Source organism: Mastomys coucha, unplaced genomic scaffold (assembly GCF_008632895.1).
Source record: "Mastomys coucha isolate ucsf_1 unplaced genomic scaffold, UCSF_Mcou_1 pScaffold15, whole genome shotgun sequence".
Classification (NCBI taxonomy): domain Eukaryota; kingdom Metazoa; phylum Chordata; class Mammalia; order Rodentia; family Muridae; genus Mastomys; species Mastomys coucha.
Genome location: NW_022196897.1, coordinates 71234779 through 71256781, shown reverse-complemented (window position 1 = coordinate 71256781; position 22003 = coordinate 71234779). Strand labels below are relative to the sequence as shown.

Below are 22003 nucleotides of genomic sequence, written 5' to 3'. Positions count from 1 at the left end.
GGGGGGGGAGGGGTGGTGATGGAAAAGAGCTGGAAGGGGGGCATCCTGAAATGGGGTAGTAGTAGGGAACAGGAGACGAGAGGCCAGGGGAGGGGGCGCCGGGGAGCGCTCTGACCTCGAGGGCTGTGGAGAGGCGGAGAGGATGGGGGTTGGGGGGAGAAGAGGGGAGCCTGGCAGCCAATGGGAGGGAGGATCTCGTTTCAAAAGGGTTAACACACAGCCAATGAGAGCCTCGGGGAGCGGATCCTGCTCACTCCATTCAAGAATCCCAAGTATTCAAGATGGACGGCAGGGAGTGTGGAAGGAGAAAGGGGGCGCGGGGGGAAGAGCCAGATCTGTAGAGGAGCGAAGCGCCGCAGCCAGCTTATCCTGGAGCCTCGGTCCTGGCCGGCGGGTAGAAGGGCGGCCGGCGAGGACTCGAGCCTGGCGGGGGAAGAGAGGCTGGCGGGATACGAGAGGGCGTGAGAAGGGGAGCGAGGCCAGAAAAGAGAGCCAAAAGGGAGGGAAAGGCAGAGAAAGAGCCCGGGAAGAAGGAGGTGGCGGGCAGAGGAACCTAAGAAGAGCGATGTGTAGGTATTGGGAGCTCGGCGCTTTTCGGTTTTCTTCTCTCGGCGAGGGGAGGGGGTGCTCTGGCCTTTTTCTCTCCTGCCCTCCCCCCTCGCTCGTAGGCATCTTCTATATTTTTCCTTTCGAAACACTAATTGGGGAGCACCAGGCATGTCTTTCTGAGGTGGCCTCACTGTCATTTTCCAATGGGGGGGGCGTGGTGGGAATGGGTGGGGGGCTCTGAGGCTGAGCCATCTGCCTGTCCCTGGGCTTGGGAGGGTGTGGGGACGCAGGGGACTTGGAGGGTGTGTTCCAAGAGCAGCTAGAGCATTGCAGGGAATTCGTCACGTTCAGAACTTGTGAGGTGAGCCCTACTTGCTTGTAGGGGGGTGAGGCTGGCTTTAGCTAGTAGCGGTGGGGTGTGAGGACGTGGGGAGCCGTGCCTCCACCCTCCAGTTGGGGTGAGTGTGGACTGTGGGGTGAGTTGTGTAGCAAGTGTGGCTGAGAGTTTGTGCGTGTGAGTGCGAGCGCGTGTGGTCCAGCTTTGAGGTGTGGCGGGGGGCACAGTTGGGTGTCGAGGGAAAGTGCCCCTCACCCCACACTTCCCAGCTGCCCCTCTCATCCCATTCACAGAACAGGGCTTTCAGGACCCTCCTGCTCTCCTCCTCCCGTCGCCATGGTTGCGGGAGGGGGGGGGGATTGCAGGAGGAGACAGTTGGAGCCAGCTCCTTGCCCCTGCTGCTCCAGCTAACCCCCCCACCTGCCCTTTCTCTCCTTTCCACAGGCTGGGCCCCATTCCTGCTGCTCTGGCGGGCTGGGGCCGGAAGATGGTGGCCAATGAGGAGGGGGAGTGGAGAGAACTTGAGCCAGGGCCTCCCCTCCCCCATTTCCTCCTCTGTTTCTACACCCGCTTCTGGAAGGAGCTGGGGGATGGCTCCTAGGCCCAAGGTGGGGGAGGGGGGCTGCTGGCTGAATTGCTGGTCTCCCCTCAGGAATGAGTTGGGCACGTGAGCTCCAAGGGACCCGGTGTCCCAGCTGCGTATCCCTTTACTCCCTAAGGAAAGATCTGGGAACTCCTTGATGAAGAATCTTTGGCTACGGTGAAGCTTACTGGGTAGTCTTGTCTTTGTCCCTCTGCCCCATGTTGGTCTGGTCCTGTTCCCAGCTGGCTTGCCCAACTCCAGGAGCCTGGCGACTGATCCATCCAAGCCGGGCCTTGGTTTCTGTCCATTAGAACTGTGCAAACTGTGGGGCAGGGCCCAGTGTTTGCTGATTACAAGAACAAACTGCCTGGGAAGGCGGGAAAGACACTCTCCTGCTTCCTGAGGGGGGTGGGAGGAGGCTGGAGGGGGAAGCCCAGAGGAAAAGCTCCTAAATGGTATTCAGTTCTCCATTTTTCCTGCTTGTTGCAATGAGGGTGGGGGGGGGGTCTCCATGAGGCTACTCCATGGTCTGAATGGATCTCCTCAGGAGGAGCCTGGCAGTCTCTGTTCCTTAGGTTAGAGCTGTTCTGGCTTCTGATCAGTATGTTTAGCTAGTGTGTGACTCTAGAGGTCTGCATGGCTCTGAGCCTTGGCTTCCAAGTGCACCTGGCTTTGAAATTTCATCAGTCTCTATTGTCCTGAATGAAATTAAAGGGGGGTGGGGTGGCCTGGGATCACAGAAATGAGTGTGAAGACTCCACAACTAAACTCAGGGTAGACAGGAGACGTGGCTTCTAATCCCACTATCAATACGAGCTTATCCTTAATTCAAGAGCTAAATCACTGACCATTTCACTTAATGCCACATACATAGGGTACTTTGAAGACATCAGAAAGGAAACAGTGGGGTTTCAGTTGCTTGCACCTCCAGATCTGGGAGCTTCTTTCTCCTGCCTAAGCACCTATAGTTTACATTCCATTACTCTGGTCCTGGAGTGTCACCTGAGATCATCACCTTGGGACCTTAAAGATCTCTTGCTTTCTTTTTTTCCAAAAATTAAGAAGTTAGCTTTAGGCTGGAGGTGAGTAAAAGGTTCTATCTAGGAGGTTGTAGGCAAGAATGCAACCTCACCTATTACCACCTGGATTTTTTTTAACAGTTATTTCCTTTGAGAAGCGTCAAATGATTGGAATCCCACAGGCTGTCTCACTTGACTCTGTACCGCCACCCCTCAAGGAAAAAGGGATCTTTGCTGGGAAGGAAATGAGGACGAGAGGAAGGCTATGAGCTGAGTTTGGTCAGGGACTGGGAGAAAGGGTGAGGAGGCGGGCTGGCATGCCTTTGCTGCTGGCCGGAGCTCTTTTCACATTGTGCTACTGTCTGACGTGTACCGAGCAGTGCAATGTTAAAAGGGCATCGGCCTTGTAGTACTACCCAGTGCCGGCAGCTTCCTCAGCATCACTGCGTTTTCTCCTGTCTGAGCACCAGTTGGCTACCCTGCTGGGAATTTGGATCTATGGAGCCCTTCCTTAGATGAGCAAGCTAAGGCTGTAGAGCTCCTAAGTTAACAGCTGTGTCCTAAGCCCAACAGGAAGGCACCTGTTTTTGTAGATCTGTCCAGAGAGATAGGAACTGAGGGGGTAAATGGTTTTGATGCCACCTGCTGGTTATGGGAGGCTATCATCTTAAGTCTTCAGCTTTTAAGAATAACACGCCCCCCCCCAGGGGGGGTATGCAGCTCCTTAAATGAAGGTCTGTGTTTTCAGATGAAGCTTGGGATGTATAGTTTGTGAAGTATGGGAGAACTTTTGTGAGGCCCACAGAAGACCTCTGGGGATAAGGAGGTGCACAGGAAAGGAAAAGGGCTAACAAGAAAGGACAAGATGCCTGAGCAAAGGGTCTTCAGTATCTCTCCTGTCCTCAACTACTCCTCTTTTCATCTTCCATGTAGGGAGGAGGTCTCTTCACGCACAGTTTTCAGCATGACCCTCTTCTGACCACTCACTTGATGGTGATGGTTCTTAAAGGCAGACCTGCCTAGTTACCCAAGATTTGGACAGCACTAGTTATGATCTTAAAAGATTAATCCCTTAAGCGGCACCCATGCTCCACAACCACGCCATTGACTTTTCTGTCTTTCACAGGGCTCTCCTTGAGCAGGTTTTAAAGCTTGCTCTGATGCAGGAAGTGGGACCAAAGGATGGAACTGGGTACCTACTAGAATTTAAGGAAAGAAGGTACTGGTATCAGTACAGCAGGTCCTCCTTTGGCCCCAGCACTCAGGCTTCTGCCTTGTTGTCCCTTCTGTGTCTGCTGGTTCTTTGTCCTGTCTACAGTCTCTCCATTCTGATGTTACAGCATTTGAGATACTACAGAACACTCTAAGCCCATTACTTCAACCTAATCAAGTTATCTGGACCTCCCTGGGTATAGTGGTACACACCTTTCATCCCAGTACTCAGAAGGGAATAAAAGTAAAAAAAAAAAGGTAAAACTGAGTTCAAGACTAGCATAATCTATATAGGACGTTTCAGGCAAGCCAGCGCTAAGTGGCTTAAGAGAGACTATGGCATCCCTCCCTTCCCCCAAAACTTCATGTCTGACACAAAACAGCCATTTAACAATGTCATTCTACTTTTCTTACGTTTTGGGATGCGGATGGGGGTCAGTTGGTAGAGCGCTTGCATAGCAATGCAGAAAGTACTGAACTTGATCCCTAACACAAGGGATCCATTGGCCAGATGTGGTAGAGCATGCCTGTAATCTCAGCAATTGGAAGGTGGGGGCAGGATTAGAAAGTCAAGGTCATACAGCAAGTTAGAAGGCCAGCCTAGGCTACATAAGACTGTTTCAGGATAACAGCAGTTTGTCCCTGCTTTCCCAGTGTCCTTGGGATGAAGTCACAATCCTCCTAAGGTTTACAGCTCTTCCTGTTTCTCCCATTTTAATCTCTTCATGTCTCACCTTGCACTTCTATTCCAGCTTCAGAAAAGCAGTTTCCTCAAACTAACCCAGCTTGTGCCACATCACAGTTCTGTGATGAAATTCTCTCCCTCATCTTGCCCTTTCCCTGCCCATCTTTCCAACATGGTCTCTCTTCTGTGAAGCCACCCCTAACTTCTCAAATCTAGGAAGCTAGTCTGTACCATATTCTATTGGGATTAATTAGCTTCTTTCTGACCACTAGATTCAGAGCTTCAAAAAGTCTGGCCATGGCTGGCTTGCTCACCACACATCCCTGGAGTTCAGAACAATACCTGGCAAATAACACATACTTATTTGCAATGCCCATGAGTTGGTCTAGAAATAAGAATGTAACTTATAACAGATTAGATTTTTCTCTAATAGGAGTTGGGCCTCTCCTGAAATTTCACATCTCCAGCAATGTTCCTCACATTTTTGTGTTGATGCTATACTTTTGAGCTTTATTTCACTTTAGATCAACTGCCTTCAGCATATCAGCCCATAGACTTGTACTTTAGCCTCAAGGGTATCCATGAATTAAGACATTTTAGAACCAATTCCCTACCCCCCCCCCCAAAAAAATCATGGCTACACAAGAAAACACTAAACTGGAGTAGTTTACACTAGCTGCTCATCCTGAATTTGGGTAAAAAGTAGCCTCACTAGGGAGAGGTTCAGGGGACTGAAAACACTAGATGTTCCTTCCTCTTGGACAAGCTCATCAGAACCCATGCCTCTTGGTTCACCTGGATGCTTACCACTTGTGAAACAGGTGGAGGATCTTGCCACAGACAAAGCAACTGCTGCCTCCTACTGGTTTAAATGGGGGGGGGGCTTGCTGATGAGCATACGACAGTACAAGGTCCATACCTAAGGAAGGAAAGCCAGGACAGCCACCTCACAGTTGCTTTTCCCCTTTTTATTAAAAATAGACCCAAACACTTTATGTATCATACAAAAGTTTCATTCGCTGGTGGCAGTCACAGGAAAGACTGGTCCCTCAGCGCTGATGATTCGCCTCCTCCAGAGGACTGGGTCCTCGGGAGCAGTGGCTGACCCTTGGGGAATGCCCGTAAAGACTGCTCTCTCTGGCAACAGCCAGCTGGGGTGGGGGCTGTTCTTGGAGCAGCTTTTCCCACCCCACCCAATGGCAAAGATTAGATACTTGAAAGTGCCTCTTTAGTGCCAAGGTAAACAGTGGAGTGAAATGGAAACCCCTGTAACTGATTCCCAGGGTCTAGGATTTGTGTTTTTCCTTTTATTGGCCCCATCCCTGGTCCCCCCCCTTATTTTTAAGCCAAGAATGGGAGTAGATAAACTACCCTCAGACTCTGGGGCCCTGATATCTGAGACCAGAATTTCACTCCATCTTTGCTCTTCTGTGGTCTAGTCCCACCACCAATGTTTGTCCTGTTTATTCAAAAAAAGGCTGCTCAACATTTGGTAATTCATAGTCCTATCTGCCTGAGTTTTCGCCCTGCCATCACTTTTGTTTCTGGTGCTACAGTAATCTCCTTCCCCTGTCCTGTATTTCCCTGACTGCTACCCACTCCTGAGCCTTCACCACCCCTGGGGTATCCCAGGCTCCTGTTCCAAAGAACCTGGTACTGCTGTGACGGGGAAGGGAGGACATGGTCACTTGGAACCAGGTTTCCCCAGGGGTGGGCAGTACTCATGCTGGTGTGGGCTGCTCAGCAGGGCCAGGGGACTGGTGTGAGGAGGGTGGGGCATGCGGAGGAGGGTCACAGACTGCTGAGCCCCTCAGTCCCAGCCGTTGTCTTTCACCATGTGTGACATCTCAATGATGTACTTCCCTTCTTTGTATTTCTGGCTGGTCTCAAAAGCTTGTTCCTGGGGGTTGGGGGAGGGGAATAAAGTAATGACCATAGGAAAGAGTGTCTCACCTCTACCCCCACCTAGGCCAACCCAATTCCAAGCTCCCTCTGTGGACTATGCGAAGGCCTGCTGTGTGGACACTGGGTTTGGAGGGCCCCAGGGACTGTCTAGTCTTCGAATACTTACATATTTCCAGCCCAGTGTGGTCTTGCAGCTTTCACAGAAAATGTCAGCTACCGAGTGGAGTCCTGTGAGCAGGAGGCGCTGTTCAGCTGGCCCACAACCCACGTTGACCCTGTCTCAGGAAACAAGGACCCAGCACACAGTAGGGTTGCTCTGTCAGTCCGGCCCCCAACCAACCCAAAAGGATCTCTACCTGAGGAACCTGCCTTCAGCAGTCCACCCCTCTAGAATTAATGCTTGGGCCTTCTTTCACCCCATGAAACTAAACTGCATTTCTTAACCCCTTTATAGAGGGGATAGTAGAACCAGGAGTACCAGGACCTTTTGAAGGCTCACCCCCACTTTGCAAAGAGAAAAGGTGTTGAAACACAAGTACACACACACACACACACAAAGAAAGAGGTGGACTCACACGGAGTTAAACAGGTAGGCCCGGCCATGGCTTCCTTGGAAGGACTGTGGAAACAGGACAGACAATGACTACTGGGTATCCCTTAGCCCCACTGCCTAAACCCCAGCTGGGGTGGCTGAAGACCTCAGGTGCTCTCGTTGCCCCCTCTCTTGGCAAGCCTGGAGTAAAAGACTAGGGGAGTGTCAGGCCCTCACTTCAGCGTTACCTTGGAAATAAGCTCATCGTGTTTGGCCAAGTGTGCTCGACAGTGGACACAACTGTATGTGCGGTGGCAGCGGGGCAGGTAGCTGCGGAAAGTCTTGGTAGGTAAACATGCAGGGGCCGGGCCAGGGTCACAGCTGGGCATGACGGGTTGGAGGACGATGCCCTGGCGGGCTGGAGGGGCTGGTGCCGTGCAGCCCCCACAGAGACGGTCGCAGGTAAAGCAGCGGAGCAGATTGGCTAGAGCCGTGTTTCAGGAGAGTAGAAGTGTGGGGGGGCTGCCCTGCCAGGGCCCCCCCAGACGAGAACCAGATAGAAATGGAAGTCACCTGGCAAGAGAGGAAGGTGCATCAGCGGAGGTAGGACCTCACAAGGAGCCGTTTTTGATTGGCTATAGAAGATGGGGCTCAGCTCATCTGCACCGTCCTCATCACCACCAGCCCTCAGCCTCTGGTTGCACTTTCTGTCCCCTAGAGTCCCATTCTGTTCTGGCAGCGGTTCCAGGCATCTTGTGCCATGGCCAGGGATTTGGTACCTTTCTCTCTCCAGAGACGGTAGCAGCCTCTAGCATTTTCCATTGAGAGCAGCCTACTGGCACAGACACTGCCTTGGGAACAATATCACCTGCAGAGGCCCACCTTGTGTCCAGTTCTGTGAGGAACTGAACCCTAACATGAGTTTGGAACCTTTTTAAAAGCCGGGTCTTCCTGGAAGTTGGATTTGTTTGTTTGTTTGTTTTTTTCTGTCTCGAGGCCTCCATTTGCAATACAATTGGCCCTTGTTTGAGGAAGGAAGGAAAAAGGAACAGGCAGATAGATGGGCACACACACTGTTTCAGCAACTCCTGGGGTTGAGTCCTGTGCCCTGGAACTCCACAGAACTTGGTAGCTTCTTTAGTATTGCAGCCCTTATCCCTGGCGGTTCCTCAATCCTGCATCCTGGGATGATACAGCTCCCGGGCTAGAGGGAGCACTTGCTGTCTTCCTAGCTTCTGGTCCTCTGGTCTCATCACTTACCGTTGCCTTAGCGCAGAGTTAAAGACAGGCACCTAGCCTTAGGAGACAAATTCTTTTTCCTCCAGCAAGTCTGACAGCTAGACCCACGGAAGGTAGGCAGCACATCAGAAGCCAGGCTCCTGGGCTGTGTGCTATAGAGTGAGAGCAACCTTAACAGGAGACAACAGGGAAATGGGGATTCCTTATTTCTAAAAGCTGGGTTTTGGGGCACAAGGCAGAAAACATTTCTCCTCCCAGGAGCTAAACCAAACACCAGTGCCAGGGAAGCAGCAAATGAAATAATTGCAGCGATCCGATTAAGAATCCTGAGACGCTGGGATCTGCTCACATTCCAGTCCCAAAGTGGCTGAGGGGTACTGCAGGCAGAGGATAAGAAGGGAGGTGTCTTCTGTTAACTCCGATAAGCAGGTGATGTGCCTCCGCCTCTCTAGTGGAGTATCCTGCAGCTGTAGGTGGGATAGCCTGTGTCTCCTTCAGAGATGCCCGCTAAGTGCTCTCGTTTTGCTAGACCACCAAGCAGAGGAGGCAGTACAGCTTCAGTTACCAGGATAAACAGGCCGTTTTCCTGTCCTTCGTGGTGGCCATAAGCACCCGATTCTTCTATTGTCTCCAAGGGCTGTCATGCAGTCTCCACAAATACCCCTGAGTGAGACCATCTTCAGTTTTTGGTCCTCTACTGTTGTCTGAGTCCCAGGGAGACACCTTGGGCTGAATTCAGGGTGACATTGTATTCTGGCCCTCCTTGCTACAGTTCAGCATCACTTCCTTGATCTTCCTTCAAGTTTACCTTCAGTTCCCCTCAAGGTGCTACCTTGAAACACCTACTTCAAGAGACTAGGAGATGCCAGGTTTGCCCCCTCCCGCTTTCTTCTTCCCTAGCCCCGTCCTTCCGTCACTGTCACGCCTCCCTCCCTGTCCCCTGCTTCTCTGTCCAGCAGAGAGGAAGCTGCAAAGGACAAAAAAATAAATAAATAAAAAGGAGAGTTGGGGTCATTTCTTCTCCCATCTCTGCAATTTCTCCTCATGGGGTGAAGCAAATCAGGCAAATTACTAGGGTCAGAAAACAAAACAACAAAGGTGAGTGCTGGGAAGAGGACAAGTCCCTGAAGCTGAGATGGGGCTGGACTGGGGAGGTGGGGGGAGCAGAAGGGCTTGCGCCTGGGAAGACTGGCAACCGAGAGCCGAAGTGACAAGGCAGAGACAGGTGGAAGCAGGTGCGAATCCAGTGCCTCTTAGGGAATAAAAAAGGGGAGGGGGACTTGTGCTCACAACGGATGTATTCAATTGCTTTGAGGCTTCGCCTCCCCCTGGGCCAGGCATTTTCAGTATGGTATGGTCCGAATAATTAGCAGAACAGCCAGCTCCCAGGGCTGGTTCTGGGGGTCTGCACCCGCAGCAAAAACAATAAACAGTGATGTCGTCTGCTGCTGCAGCCAAAGTTGCCGGGAAATAAGTGCGAGAGAATCGTCAGAGCTTGGGGAAGGATGGAGGAGCTGAGAGAGGAGCGGAGGCAGCGGGGAGGGGGAAGGGAGGACAAAGGGTGGATGAATAATGCTTTTGCAAAGGAGAGAAAGCAACACGCAGCAGGAAGAGGTAATTTGCGAAGGGGAAAAATTGATTTGGAGAAGGGCTGCCCCCTCACCTTGAGGTCTGCTCCAGAGATCTCCGTCTATCTCTTTCAATCTCTCTGTTCACTCTTCTCTCTTCTCTGTTGACTCCTTCAATTGGGAAGGGGATGGGATTGGGGGAGGGTAGTTGGGGGGTTGAGGTCTGGGACTGCAGGCTGGACAGCTGATGGGGGGCAGAGGTTGCCTCTTGCTCTGTACCTCGGTCTGTGGGTAAATGTGGCTGTGTGTTGTGGAACTGCATCATAACACTGTGAGTCATCCAACCCCCCACCCCCCTCACCTCCCACGTCAGAGCAGGGCTGGGAGACACAGGAGGCGGGTTGAGAGGGAGGGAGGGGGCAGGCATCAAGGGACCAGGCTAGAGGCGTGATGTTAGGGAGTGGGGGCAGAGGGATGGCTGGCTTAGGGGTGTGGATGTAGGTGCTAAGGAAAAGGAGAAATAGGTTGTTAAGGAGCAAGGCTGTGTGACCAAGGAAACAGAACCCAAGGAAGGGCAGGGATGGAGTGAGGGTGGCAGGGAGGGAGCAAGGATGGTGAAGTGAGAGGTGGATCTAGAGAGAGCCAGGAAGTACACACGCACTCAACATGATACATTTCCACTTCAACTCTGACATCAGCTCTGATGCAGAGAAGAGTAGAGAAGGATATATTAATTGTCATGGGTGACAAACCAGGCTCTTAAATGTGTTCAGTACTGAGTACTTGGAAGCTTTAATGTCTGTTTAATGGCCCCAAAGAAGCCATAGGTCAAATACGACATCTTAAGCCCAGAAACCTCTTATCAACTACCCTCCAAACGGTTTGTGCTTCGAATGGAGACACTTATGTGACATGAGGTTCTTAACAGAGCTGTGAACTTTCAGAGGCAGATCCTCAGGGAAATTTCACTCCGCATCCCAAGACCTTAGAGTCTAGTGCAAAGCCCTGCATGCTGAAGATATTTGCAAAATAGTAGTTTGCTTTCAGCTTCAGACAAGGGGCCAAGTGTCTGGCTTTGATATCCAAAGACGCCACCCACACCAGAGTTGAAATCTTAGCTCTGCCAATTGTTCACAAGGAACCCTGGGCAAGTGACTAATCCTTCTGCACCATAGAATTCCTCTTCTGACCAGTGAGGCTAATACTGTTTACCTTAAGGAGAAGTGACTGCATGAGACTGCGTATACATTTCCAAAGTGCCCGACACGCGATAGGCACCAAGAGTAATGAACTTTCATTTTGTTCCTTCCTTTTGTAGTTGACTCTTTTTTTTTTCCCCAGAGACAGGGTTTCTCTGAGTAGCCCTGGCTGTCCTGGAACTCAGTCTATGGACCAGGCTCGCCTCAAACTCAGAAATCCGCCTGCCTCCGCCTCCCAAGTGCTGGGATTAAAGGTGTGCGCCATCACTGCCCAGCTGTACTTAACTCTTTAAGTTAGCATTCTAAATTGAATTTTATTATGGGTTAGTGTTATTTTTTTTAAAGATTTATTTATTTATTTTATGTATGTGAGTACACTGTAGCTGTCTTTAGACACACCAGAAAACAGCATCAGATCCCATTACAGATGGCTGTGAGCCACCATGGCTCATTCCTGGTTGCTGAGAATTGAACTCAGGACCTCTGGAAGAGCAGCCAGTGCTCAACCACTGAGCCATCTCTCCAGCTCCACTATTTATTTTTTTATTTTTTTAAATCAGCTCCTAGATAAAATTCATCTGACCTAGAACACTTTCCAGGGAGTACATGTGGGCCCAGAACATGCACCCATCCACAAGACAAAGCTTCATTTTATTTTATAGGCTAATTTTCAGAAAATAAAAACTGAAACACAGGGGGCTGGAGAAATGGCTCAGTGATTAAGAGCACTGACTGCTCTTCCAAAGGTCCTGAGTTCAAATCCCAGCAACCACATGGTGGCTTACAACCATCCATAATGAGATCTGATGCCCTCTTCTGGTGTGTCTGAAGACAGCGACAGTGTACATATATACAATCAATCAACCAATCTTTAAAAAAAAAAAAAAAAACTGAAACACAGACTTCTGGAGAGTAGTTTTTCCCATCTCTCTTCTCACATGTGGAGGGTGAAGATTAAGGCAGGGAAAACAGGTAAGGAGAGATCCTGTTAGTCTGGTAAGAAGAAAAGGGAATTCTGAATATTCAGTCAGGATCAAGTCTGGAATATAGGTAAACTCTGAAGACACAGTGCATGTATTATGAGGGTTAGTACTAGACGCCTGAAAATTGGAAGAGCTGGCTAAAGGAAGAAGGAATCTGTCATAGTGGTTACCATTATCCAGGAAGCTGAGGTGAGAGAATTCCTCTGAGTAAGAGGCCAGCCTGAAGTACACGGGAAGTTACAGGCCAGTCTGGGCTACAGTGTGAGACTCTGCCTAAACACAAGGGAGCTAATCATGACGGCACATGTCCGTGATCCCAGCACTGCAGAAGCAGATATGGAAGGATCCAGAGTTCAAGATTCTCAAAACACAAAAGCCAGAGAAAAAGAGGGAGGAGGGGAACGAGGGGGGGTTGCCTTGGTATTAGATAAAAATGCTAATACTGGAGTTGTGAAGATGGCTCAGCAGGTAAATGCACTTGCTTGCCCAAAGCCTGACTGAAAAACCTGAGTTCAGTCCCCAGACAAAATCTCTGTCAAGGTGAAAGGGCAGAGTAAACTCCTAAGCGTTGTCCTCTGGGCTCCACATCATCCTCACGACACACAACATGATGAGCCAAACAAAGGAAGGAGAAAGGAAGTATAAGAGGACGATGACTTTGAGGATCCAGGCTTGAGGAAAAAGAGAAGGTCCCCTAGGCTGTAGAATTAAAGCCGGAAGCAAAAAGGATGTTCATAAATTTAAATCAACAAAGGAACAAAACTATCAAAGATTTAGCTGCAGAGGAGAAGGACCAGGACACAGGACAGAATGATTGGGGTGTCCTATGGGGGGCCACGAGACAGCAGGAGTGCCTGGTGAGATTGGAAATGAAGAGAGTGCGGGTGACATGCACACTCAGATGGCTTGAATGCTATCCTTTTTCTGTATTTAAGAAGTGAAGTGGAGAGCAGTCTCAAAGGGAGGAGAGGGCTCTTTCTGAATTCAGCTTGAGATGGTTATACAATATCTGAAGAAAGATGACTTTCAGGTAACAGGGAGGCATTGAGAGTGGAAGCAAAGAACCAGGCTGGGAAGAGTGAGTGGCGAAGAAAGAGGTTAAGGCTACATGCTTGCTAATGGCAGTCTAGAGCTAAAATTCTGCAGAATGAAAAAGGATCAGCCTATGCAGAAGAGTTCGTCGAAAAGTTATAATGTCTGGCCGGGCGGTGGTGGCACACACCTTTAATCCCAGCATTTGGGAGTCAGAGGCAGGCGGACTTCTGAGTTCGAGGCTAGCCTGGTCTACAGAGTGAGTTCCAGGACAGCCAGGGCTATACAGAGAAACCCTGTCTCGAAAAACAAAAACAAAACAAAACAAACAAACAAAAAGCTAACCTAATATCTGCATGGTGAATGAATGGCATAACTAACTCACATCTCCAAAGAAAACTGTGAGAGGTGACAACTAACCTGCCTGAAAGCTGAATGCTAGGTAAGACCATCGAGAGAAAGGTAGACTAGGAAGCTGCCCTGATCTCTCAGTTCAAATTCATCACGTGGGCAAGGATGAGGAAAGTATTCACCTGCTTTAAAAACCAAATGGGACTTGAGAGGCAGAGGCAGGTGGATTTCTGAGTTCGAGGCCAGCCTAGTCTACAGAGTGAGTTCCAGGACAGCCAGGACTACATAGAGAAACCCTGTCTCGAAAAAACAAAACAAAACAAAACAAAATGGGGTTGGAAAGATGGTATAGCAATTGTGGCTCACAGTTATTGGTAACTCCAGTTCCAGGAAATCTGACCTCTTCTTCTGATCCAGAAGGGCGCCAGACATGCACGGGATGTGCCCACATACATGTGGACAAAACGCTTATACACATAAAAATATGTAGGGTAGTTGTGGTTCATGCCTTTAGGTCCAACATTCAAGAGACAGAGGCAAATGGACCTCTGAGTTCAAGGCCAGCCTGGTCTATGGAATGAGTTCCAGGAAAGCCAGGACTACACAGAGAAATCCTTTCTTGAAAAACTGAACCAAACCAAACCAAACCAAACCAAACAAGACCACAAACAAACAATATGGGTTGGGTGGAGTGACTGGAGAGTTAGCTCATGGGTTAAGGGCATTTGTTGGTCTTGCAGAGGTCCTGGATTTGATTCCCAGCACCCCACATGGTTGCTCACAAACATCCATCACTCTATCATCTTCTGACTTGATGAGTGTGGTCCACAGGCAAAACACTCATACAAGTAAATCTTAAAAAAAGAAACTCAGCCGGGCGGTGGTGGCACATGCCTTTAATCCCAGCACTTGGGAGGCAGAGGCAGGCGGATTTCTGAGTTCGAGGCCAGCCTGGTCTACAGAGTGAGTTCCAGAACAGCCAGGGCTACAAAGAAACCCTGTCTCGAAAAAGCCAAAAAAAAAATAAAACAAAACAAAACAAAAAAAACTATTAAAATGGAGGTTACAGTTATAATTTCTGCACAAGATTCCACCTGGAATTAAATGAATGTATACCCATACAGCCATGGAACAACACCTAACAGCTAACACTATGTAATTGTTTGCCCATTATTAGAAACTGATCTGGCCCCTTAAGCTCTTGATTTAAATGTTTTAGTTATGTTTCTCTCATTGCTATAATCAAATTCTTGACAAAAAGCAACTGAAAGGAGGTTTTGATGAATGGTTCAGGAGACAGAGTCAGTCAACACAAAGAAGGCAAAGCAGTGACAACGGCTTGCAGCTATGGTGGTGAAAACTTGCTTATGTTTGGCCAGATCAGGAAGTAGACAGAGTGGAATGTGGGTCCTTAAGTGGCTTTTTCCTTTTCCTCTTACGATTCAGTCCAAGACCCCAGGCTGTGGAATGGAGCGTCCACATTTAGGGTGGATCTTCCTCTTCAGTTATATTTTTCTGAAATCCTTCCACAGACACGCCCAAAGTTGCACCACCTTTGGTGTCCAAGGTGTTTACTGATTCAATTAAGTCAGCAAAAGAAATGAACCATCATAAAGGCCTACCTTTAAGCCTTTACACCTCTAATGCCAGTTACTGGAGGTAGTACTCTGGAGGCAGAAGCAAATGGATCTCTGTTTGAGGCCAGTCTGGTCTATGTAATGAGTTCCAGGACAGCCAGGACAGCTAGAGACTGCTTCAAGACAGCAGCAGCAACAATAACAACAAAACAAAAGCCTCCCTCAATAACTGAGTGCTTGGGCAAATGTCCCTGATTATCCTAGTTTTCTCCTCAGGTGAAATTGGAGATACTTACCTACCTGGGTTTGTTGGGTATTGGACACAGACACCTGGAACTGCTTTGAAAAGTGTAAAGCACTGTATAAACAAATATTATTATAGTCTCCCCAGTCTATAATAAAAACTTAAGGCTAGCATCAGATACTTTCTATATTATAGGCATTGTGCTTAGCACATATGTCTCATCCAATCTTCAAAACAACTTTAGGAGGTTGAATACTGTTATTATTCCCATTTTATAGACAAGAGATGTCTCAGGGAAAGGAAGCCTGTGATTTATTCAAAGTCAGGCAGGAAACTAATATAAGATTCCAAAGGCCATACTCAATGAAGTGGATTATAGACGTGGAACCAGTTAGCAGTGGTGTAAATGATTTTGTATAACTGTCAGATGTGCACAGAGAAACAGTTTGGAATCTGGCAGAAGTTGTTGGATAATGACTGATTCATAAGATAAGCGAAAGAAATCATTGAACTTTTATTCTACATTTACTAAAGAAAAAAAATCAGCCTGGTTATTGTCTGGTCTGTTAAATCTCAGCATTCAGGAGATGAGAGGCAGGAGAATCACATGGAGTGCCAGGTTGGCGCCTTAAGCATACAGAGAGGGAGGGAGGGGAGGAGAGTGGGAGAATTACACTTAGTTTCTTTCTTTTTCTTTTTCTTTTTTTTTCTTTTTCCCGAGACAGGGTTTCTCTGTGTAGCCCTGGCTGTCCTGGAACCACTCTGTAGACTAGGCTGGCCTCGAACTCAGAGATCCACCTGCCTCTGCCTCCCAAGTGCTGGGATTATAGGCGTGCACCACCACGGCCCGACTTTGTTTCTTTTATATGCCAGTTCCGCAAAGTCTCAAAGGGGTACTGCTTGACCTGGTGTGTGTGTGTGAGTATGTGTGTGTTTCTACCACTTTCCTCCCTTCTGGGTCTCCTGCTTAGGCTAACTTCCCCACTTTTTGGCTTGTGGTCTGGTCGAGCAGAGCTCTGATCTAGACAGCCATACTTCTTCCTTTCTGGTCGCTCTTAGATTTCCTGGACAGCAGATCGGGAGAGACCAAGTAACCACCTCCCGCGTGGGCGAACCAGCAACATCTCCCCACCTCCTGCGGTCTTCCCGCACAAAGTGACGGCGCTGCCCCGCCCACCTCCACGCGTCACGGAACAATTCTTGAACTATAATTCCCAGAGGGCCAAGCGGTGCCTCGCGCTTACTCGCTCTGAACTACATATTCCAAGATGCATCACGCGACTCCGTCTTCTACTACTGCGCAAGAGCGGAACCGCCTTTGGCTTTCCGGCTAGTATTTAGGTGTGCGTTATTCGTGGTTTGCTGAGTTCCGAGGTTTCTGTGACGCTTGTTTTGAGTCCGTGCTTGTACAGGTAAGGATTAAGGACCCCAATTACCTCTGTGAGGCCCCGGCAATTTGGGTGTCGGAGCTAACTAGACCCAGAATTATGGTTCAGAATCAGAAATTTCTTTGGTAGTTTCTAATTTACAATGTTTTGTTTTTCCAACTGTGGTCCTTGATATCCCCGGCACAGCGCTGTTACATGAGTACGTGTAAAGCACCATATAGCAGCTGGGGAATTGGTTCAGGTATTAAGTGGTTGGGTTACAGTAACTACTCGTAGTCCCAGAGCTGGACATGCAACTGTTTTCTGAGTCTGAACCCAGTGTCCTTTTCTTTGCATACGACTCAGAGGCTTGTTTCTTGTTGGCCAAGGGAGCAGGAGAATGGGCATGTGTTACTTTCTTTTCTAATAGAGTGATGGAGGAAAGACTATGCAATTCAAACCTCCTGTTACATCTGTAGGTAGTTTTCTTTTTATGTTTTTTTTATGTTGTAGTCATTCACTCTAGTTCTTGTTGAGGTGCACTACTATTCTACCTACTGGAGGCAGAGGAGCAAACAAAAATACCTCTACCATCTGGTTGTGGGGAGACCAGCTGTAGACAGTGAGTCTGGTGGCAATAAGAACTGTACGGGGCGGTAGTGGCATATGCCTTTAATCCCAGCACTTGGGAGGCAGAGGCAAGTGGATTTCTGAGTTCGAGGCCAGCCTGGTCTACAGAGTGAGTTCCACAGCTAGGGCTATACAGAGAAACCCTGTCTCAAAAAACCGGAAAAAAAAAAAAAAAAAGAACTGTGCAAAAAAAGATAAAGGGACTAAACCATTGGAAGATTTTGAGTAGTGGCCTGATGTGGTGATTTGATCAAATGTTTAATTTGGGTTCTAGGCACAGCAGCTTTACAGAAAAGATGAGCGAGGAATCCAATGATGACAAGAAGCCAACGACTAAGTTTGAACTCGATCGAGAAACAGAGCTTCGATTTGAGGTGGAGGCATCTCAGTCAGTTCAGTTGGAGTTGTTGGCTGGCATGGCGGAGATCTTTGGCACAGAGCTGACCAGAAACAAGAAATTCACCTTTGATGCTGGTGCCAAGGTGGCTGTTTTCACCTGGCATGGCTGTTCTGTGCAGTTGAGTGGCCGAACTGAGGTGGCTTATGTCTCTAAGGACACCCCTATGTTGCTTTACCTCAACACTCATACAGCCTTGGAGCAGATGCGGAGGCAGGCAGAAAAGGAAGAAGAGAGAGGTCCCCGAGTGATGGTAGTGGGCCCTACTGATGTGGGCAAGTCCACGGTGTGTCGACTGCTACTCAACTATGCAGTGCGTTTGGGCCGCCGTCCTACTTACGTGGAGTTGGATGTAGGCCAGGGCTCTGTGTCCATCCCTGGTACCATGGGGGCCCTGTACATTGAGCGTCCAGCAGATGTGGAAGAAGGTTTCTCCATCCAGGCCCCTCTTGTGTATCATTTTGGCTCCACCACGCCTGGCACCAACATCAAGCTTTATAATAAGGTCAGAACTGGAGCTAAGAGGGGGTGGAGGGGAAAGTTACAGTCAGGGTAGGAAGTAGGGAACTTTGTTACTTAAAACTGTACAGCTTTCCCTCTGGATGTAATTGCCTTTTTTATTTTTATTTTTTGGTGTGGTATTATTGCCACCTGATTTCATAAGAGAACATTTTAACATAAATCAGCTTTAGACTGCTAAGCATTTTGTGGCACTATTTGTAGTAATTTATTATTAAGAGCTAAAACAGGAAGCAGAGGGCTTGGAGACATGGCTCAGCAATTAAAAGTCTAGCATACATCTTTAATTTCTGCAGAGTCAGAGGCAGGTAGATCTGAGTTTGTGGCCAGCCCAGTCTCCATAGTGAATTCCAGGACATAGTGAGACCCCGTTGCAAACAAAGAAAAACCACTACTCCTGTCGAGGGTCAGAGTTGAATCCCAGCACCCATGTCATGCTATTCCCAGTTGCCTGTTACTCCAGCTCTAGGAGGATTGATTGATTGATTGATTGATTTTGTTTTTTTGAGACAGGGTTTCTCTGGATAGCCCTGGCTGTCCTGGAATTCACTCTGTAGACCAGGCTGGCCTTGAACTCAGAAATCCGCCTGCCTCTGCCTCCCAAGCGCTGGGATTAAAAGTGTGCGCCACCACTGCCTGGTGACAGATTTATTTATTTTTGTTGTTTTGATCGTTTTCCAGATTACATCTCGTTTGGCAGATGTGTTCAACCAAAGGTGTGAAGTGAATAGAAGGGCGTCTGTGAGTGGCTGTGTCATCAACACCTGTGGCTGGGTTAAGGGCTATGGTTACCAGGCCCTGGTGCATGCAGCTTCAGCCTTTGAGGTGGATGTGGTTGTGGTTCTGGATCAAGAACGACTGTACAATGAATTGAAAAGGGACCTGCCTCATTTTGTTCGAACTGTCTTGCTCCCAAAATCAGGGGGTGTGGTAGAACGCTCCAAGGACTTCCGACGGGAATGTAGAGATGACCGTATTCGTGAGTATTTCTATGGATTCCGAGGCTGTTTCTATCCCCATGCCTTCAACGTCAAATTTTCCGATGTGAAAATCTATAAAGTTGGAGCACCCACCATTCCAGACTCCTGTTTACCTCTGGGTATGTCTCAGGAAGACAACCAGCTCAAGTTAGTACCTGTCACCCCTGGTAGAGATATGGTGCACCATCTCCTGAGTGTCAGCACTGCTGAGGGCACAGAAGAGAACCTTTCTGAGACAAGTGTGGCTGGATTCATTGTGGTGACCAGTGTGGATGTGGAACACCAGGTGTTTACTGTCCTGTCTCCAGCCCCCCGCCCATTGCCTAAGAACTTTCTTCTCATCATGGATATCCGGTTCATGGATCTCAAGTAGTAATTAGCAAAAAACCTCACTTTCTGGGCCATAAAGTTCTGGCCATCACCAAAGGCAGATGGAACGAACAGGAACGATGAACTATAGCAATCTTATGAAGGCAGCTGACAAGGCCCAAAAGCAGAGAGCACATTCCCTACCTCTTGAAACGCTGGTAGTAGCCAGACTCATGGCTATTTGGTTCCAAAAGGAGACAGCTCAAAAAGAAAATCTGTATATTTTTTTAAGATCGCCTAAGGCACCATTTTAAAGATTCCAAGACTCTAGAGAATTCCATGTCTTCCACTGTGCTACCATGTGGGTTTTCCTGTTACCACTTTCTAGTATCTCTATATAGTATTTGCTATATCATTTAACCAAGATGAAAGTGAGAAAAAGTTCAAACTTGAAAACAATTATTTTAATAAATATTATTGTCATAGAAGTTGGTATGATTCTTTAATTTTGCTTCTCACCCCTAAGCATTATAGAAACTATAGGAATGATTAATTACTAAAATGCTGTGAGGAAGGGAAAACTAAGAACTTCCTTGTGAGCCACTCATGTTTTACTCTTGCTGGTAAACTTGTTTCCAGTGCCCATTGTATTCGGAGATAAGGGGCTAGAGATAATTAGGGATGATTTCATATCTAATTTCCTTGAGATAGTCCGTTACCCTTTTTTTAGGTTTATGTATTTTGTGTGTGAGTGCTCTGTCTGCACATATGTCTAAAGACAGGACATCAGGGCATCGGATCCCATTGCAGATGGTTGTCAGTCACCATGTGGTTGCTGGGAATTGAACTCTGGACCTTTAGAAGAGCACCCAGTGCTCTTAATGGTTAAGTCATCTCTCTAGCCCTTGTTTATTACCTTTTTATTATAGCTATTCTTCATCTTGTCTGTGTGAAATCAGGTCTGGAAGTCCAAATGTACTAGAGTTTTTGGGCATTAGGCTGAAAAGCCCATTTTGGTGTTTCTCGTCTGAACTTTAGTAAGTCTACAATAAATTTAATCTTTCCTTCATTCCACAACTCTCATGTTCATCAGAAACTGTTCTTGGTGTGAAACAATGTTTTATGAAGCTTGCAACAAAAGAATAAAAAATGCAAGTGGTATATAGAAGCTTAAATCTGGGGACATGGGACAGCCACAGATCATACTTTCTGAGTATATCTAGAGAGGACCTGGAAAAATTAAGCAGTAAAAACTTTCAGGTAGGGCTGGTGAGATGGCTCAGCGGGTAAGAGCACTGACTGCTCTTCCAAAAGTCCTGAGTTCAGATCCCAGCAACCACATGGTGAGTCACAATCACCCAGAATGAAATCTGATGCCTTCTTCTGGTGTGTCTGGAGACAGCTACAGTGTACTCATCTATAATAATAAATAAATCTTTAAAAAAAAAAAAAAACAAAAAACTTTCAGGTAGAGGAAACTACAAAATCCTAGAAAGGAAAGCTTTGAGTTTAGTGAAGGAGAAAAGCATGGTAGTTGGGTGTAATAAACCAAACAAAAGTAATAGGCTGGAGAGAACTGGAAAGATCAGATGAAACATGGTTCATAACTTGGTGTTAAGTCAGTTTCGCAATGGGAGAGATCATAGGACTAACTGGTCATTAAGCAGAGGAATGGCACAATGCATTTACATGTGACAGATTCCCTTCCCTTCTGGCACTTTCATGCATTCTTAGTTTTGGCTCCTTCTCCTACTGCTCCCCTATTTCCTTGTCCTCTGTCCCTGCATACACATCTTGCCTCCAGTACTCCCATCTCACATGTTTTATTGACCCACTTTGTTTTGAAGAGATCATTGCTATGTGGATAACTGATTATAGAGGGCAAGCCTCTGGAGAAGTCAGGGAACAAATGGGGATATTCATGTGCCAGTATCAGGGTGTGAATTGGTGGACAGGATAAGGGCTGCAAGAGAAGGGGCTGGGGAGAGCTCTGTCTGTACCATCTGTAGTATTTTCAAAGTAAAATGCATAGGACTGGCTGATGAGAGTAATAAGAGAAAATGGAGTCAAGGATGATTATGAGGGGTTTTGTGTGCACGTGCATGCGTGATTGCTTGCTTTAAATTTTATGTGTGTGAATATTTTGCTTATGTGTATATATGTATACTACATACATGCATGGTCTCTAGGAAAGGCAGAAGAGGGCATCAGTTCCCTGCTGAGAGTTTAGCCTGTGAATTGCTATGTGGGTGCTGGGAACCAAATTCTGTCCTTTGGAAAATTAACAAATGCTTCTTTTTTTCTGTTTTTGGTTTTTTGAGAGAGAAAGTTTCTTTGTATAATCCTGGCTGTCCTGGAATTCAATCTGTATGTAGACCAGGCTGGCCTCCAAGTCAGAGATAAGCTTGCTTCTGCCCCTCTAGTGCTGACACAAGTCCTGTCCCACCTTCTTTGTTTTTTTTTTTTTTTTCTTGTTGTTTTTTTGGCAAACAAGTGTTCTTGATTGCTGAGCCATCTCTCTAGTGAGAAAGTGTATGAACATAGTTTTTATTTTTTTTAAAGATTTTACTTATTTTATGTAAGTACACTGTAGCTGTCTTCAGAAACACCAGAAGAGGGCATTGGATCCCATTACAAATGGTTGTGAGCTATCATGTGGTTGCTGGGAATTGAACTCAGGACCTCTGGAAGAGCAGTCAGTGCTCCTAACCATTGAGCCATCTTGTGGTGGCCCTGCTGTGTTCTTGAAAGAACTCAAATCCGAAACCAGAGACTTAGCTCGCTGG

The 22003-nt window shown here is 47.7% G+C and overlaps 2 protein-coding genes across 4 annotated transcripts in view; one reads left to right on the top strand and one right to left on the bottom strand.

Annotated features, from left to right (window-relative positions):
* Nucleotides 1–5338: 5338 nt before the first annotated feature.
* Nucleotides 5339–16293, bottom strand: Ypel4 (yippee like 4). Of its 2 annotated transcripts, XM_031370850.1 has the most exons (6): nucleotides 16260–16293; nucleotides 9725–9914; nucleotides 7071–7395; nucleotides 6866–6909; nucleotides 6457–6565; nucleotides 5339–6285 (listed from the first exon to the last, which is right to left on the bottom strand). In XM_031370850.1, the coding sequence occupies exons 3-6, from the start codon at nucleotides 7209–7211 to the stop codon at nucleotides 6196–6198; spliced, it is 384 nt and encodes a 127-aa protein (XP_031226710.1). In that variant the 5' UTR covers nucleotides 7212–7395; nucleotides 9725–9914; nucleotides 16260–16293; the 3' UTR covers nucleotides 5339–6195. The 2 variants fall into 2 exon arrangements, with proteins under 2 accessions (XP_031226710.1, XP_031226709.1); XM_031370849.1 differs by lacking the exon at nucleotides 16260–16293 and having other exon boundaries at nucleotides 9725–9976.
* The window catches only part of Clp1 (cleavage factor polyribonucleotide kinase subunit 1), a 9811-nt gene continuing 4031 nt past the window's right edge, over nucleotides 16224–22003 (top strand). Inside the window, exons 1-3 of one of the 2 annotated variants that reach the window (XR_004118671.1) lie at nucleotides 16224–16427; nucleotides 17287–17914; nucleotides 18610–19578. Coding sequence is in view for 1 of the 2 variants with exons in the window: in XM_031370844.1 (XP_031226704.1) it covers nucleotides 17309–17914; nucleotides 18610–19281 (1278 nt within the window). In the remaining variant the exon portion in view is untranslated. Of the gene's footprint in view, nucleotides 16428–17286; nucleotides 17915–18609; nucleotides 19706–22003 lie in introns of those variants that run through there. The other variant, XM_031370844.1, reaches the window with a different exon arrangement.

Coding starts and splice junctions, on each gene's coding strand:
- Ypel4 (XM_031370850.1), bottom strand. CDS start 7,211: ATGCCCAGCTGTGACCCTGGCCCGGCCCCTGCATGTTTACCTACCAAG. Junction 6,566..6,865: donor GCCTACCTGTTTAACTCCGT/GTGAGTCCACCT, acceptor TTCCTGAGACAG/GGTCAACGTGGGTTGTGGGC. Junction 6,286..6,456: donor CCACACTGGGCTGGAAATAT/GTAAGTATTCGA, acceptor CCCAACCCCCAG/GAACAAGCTTTTGAGACCAG.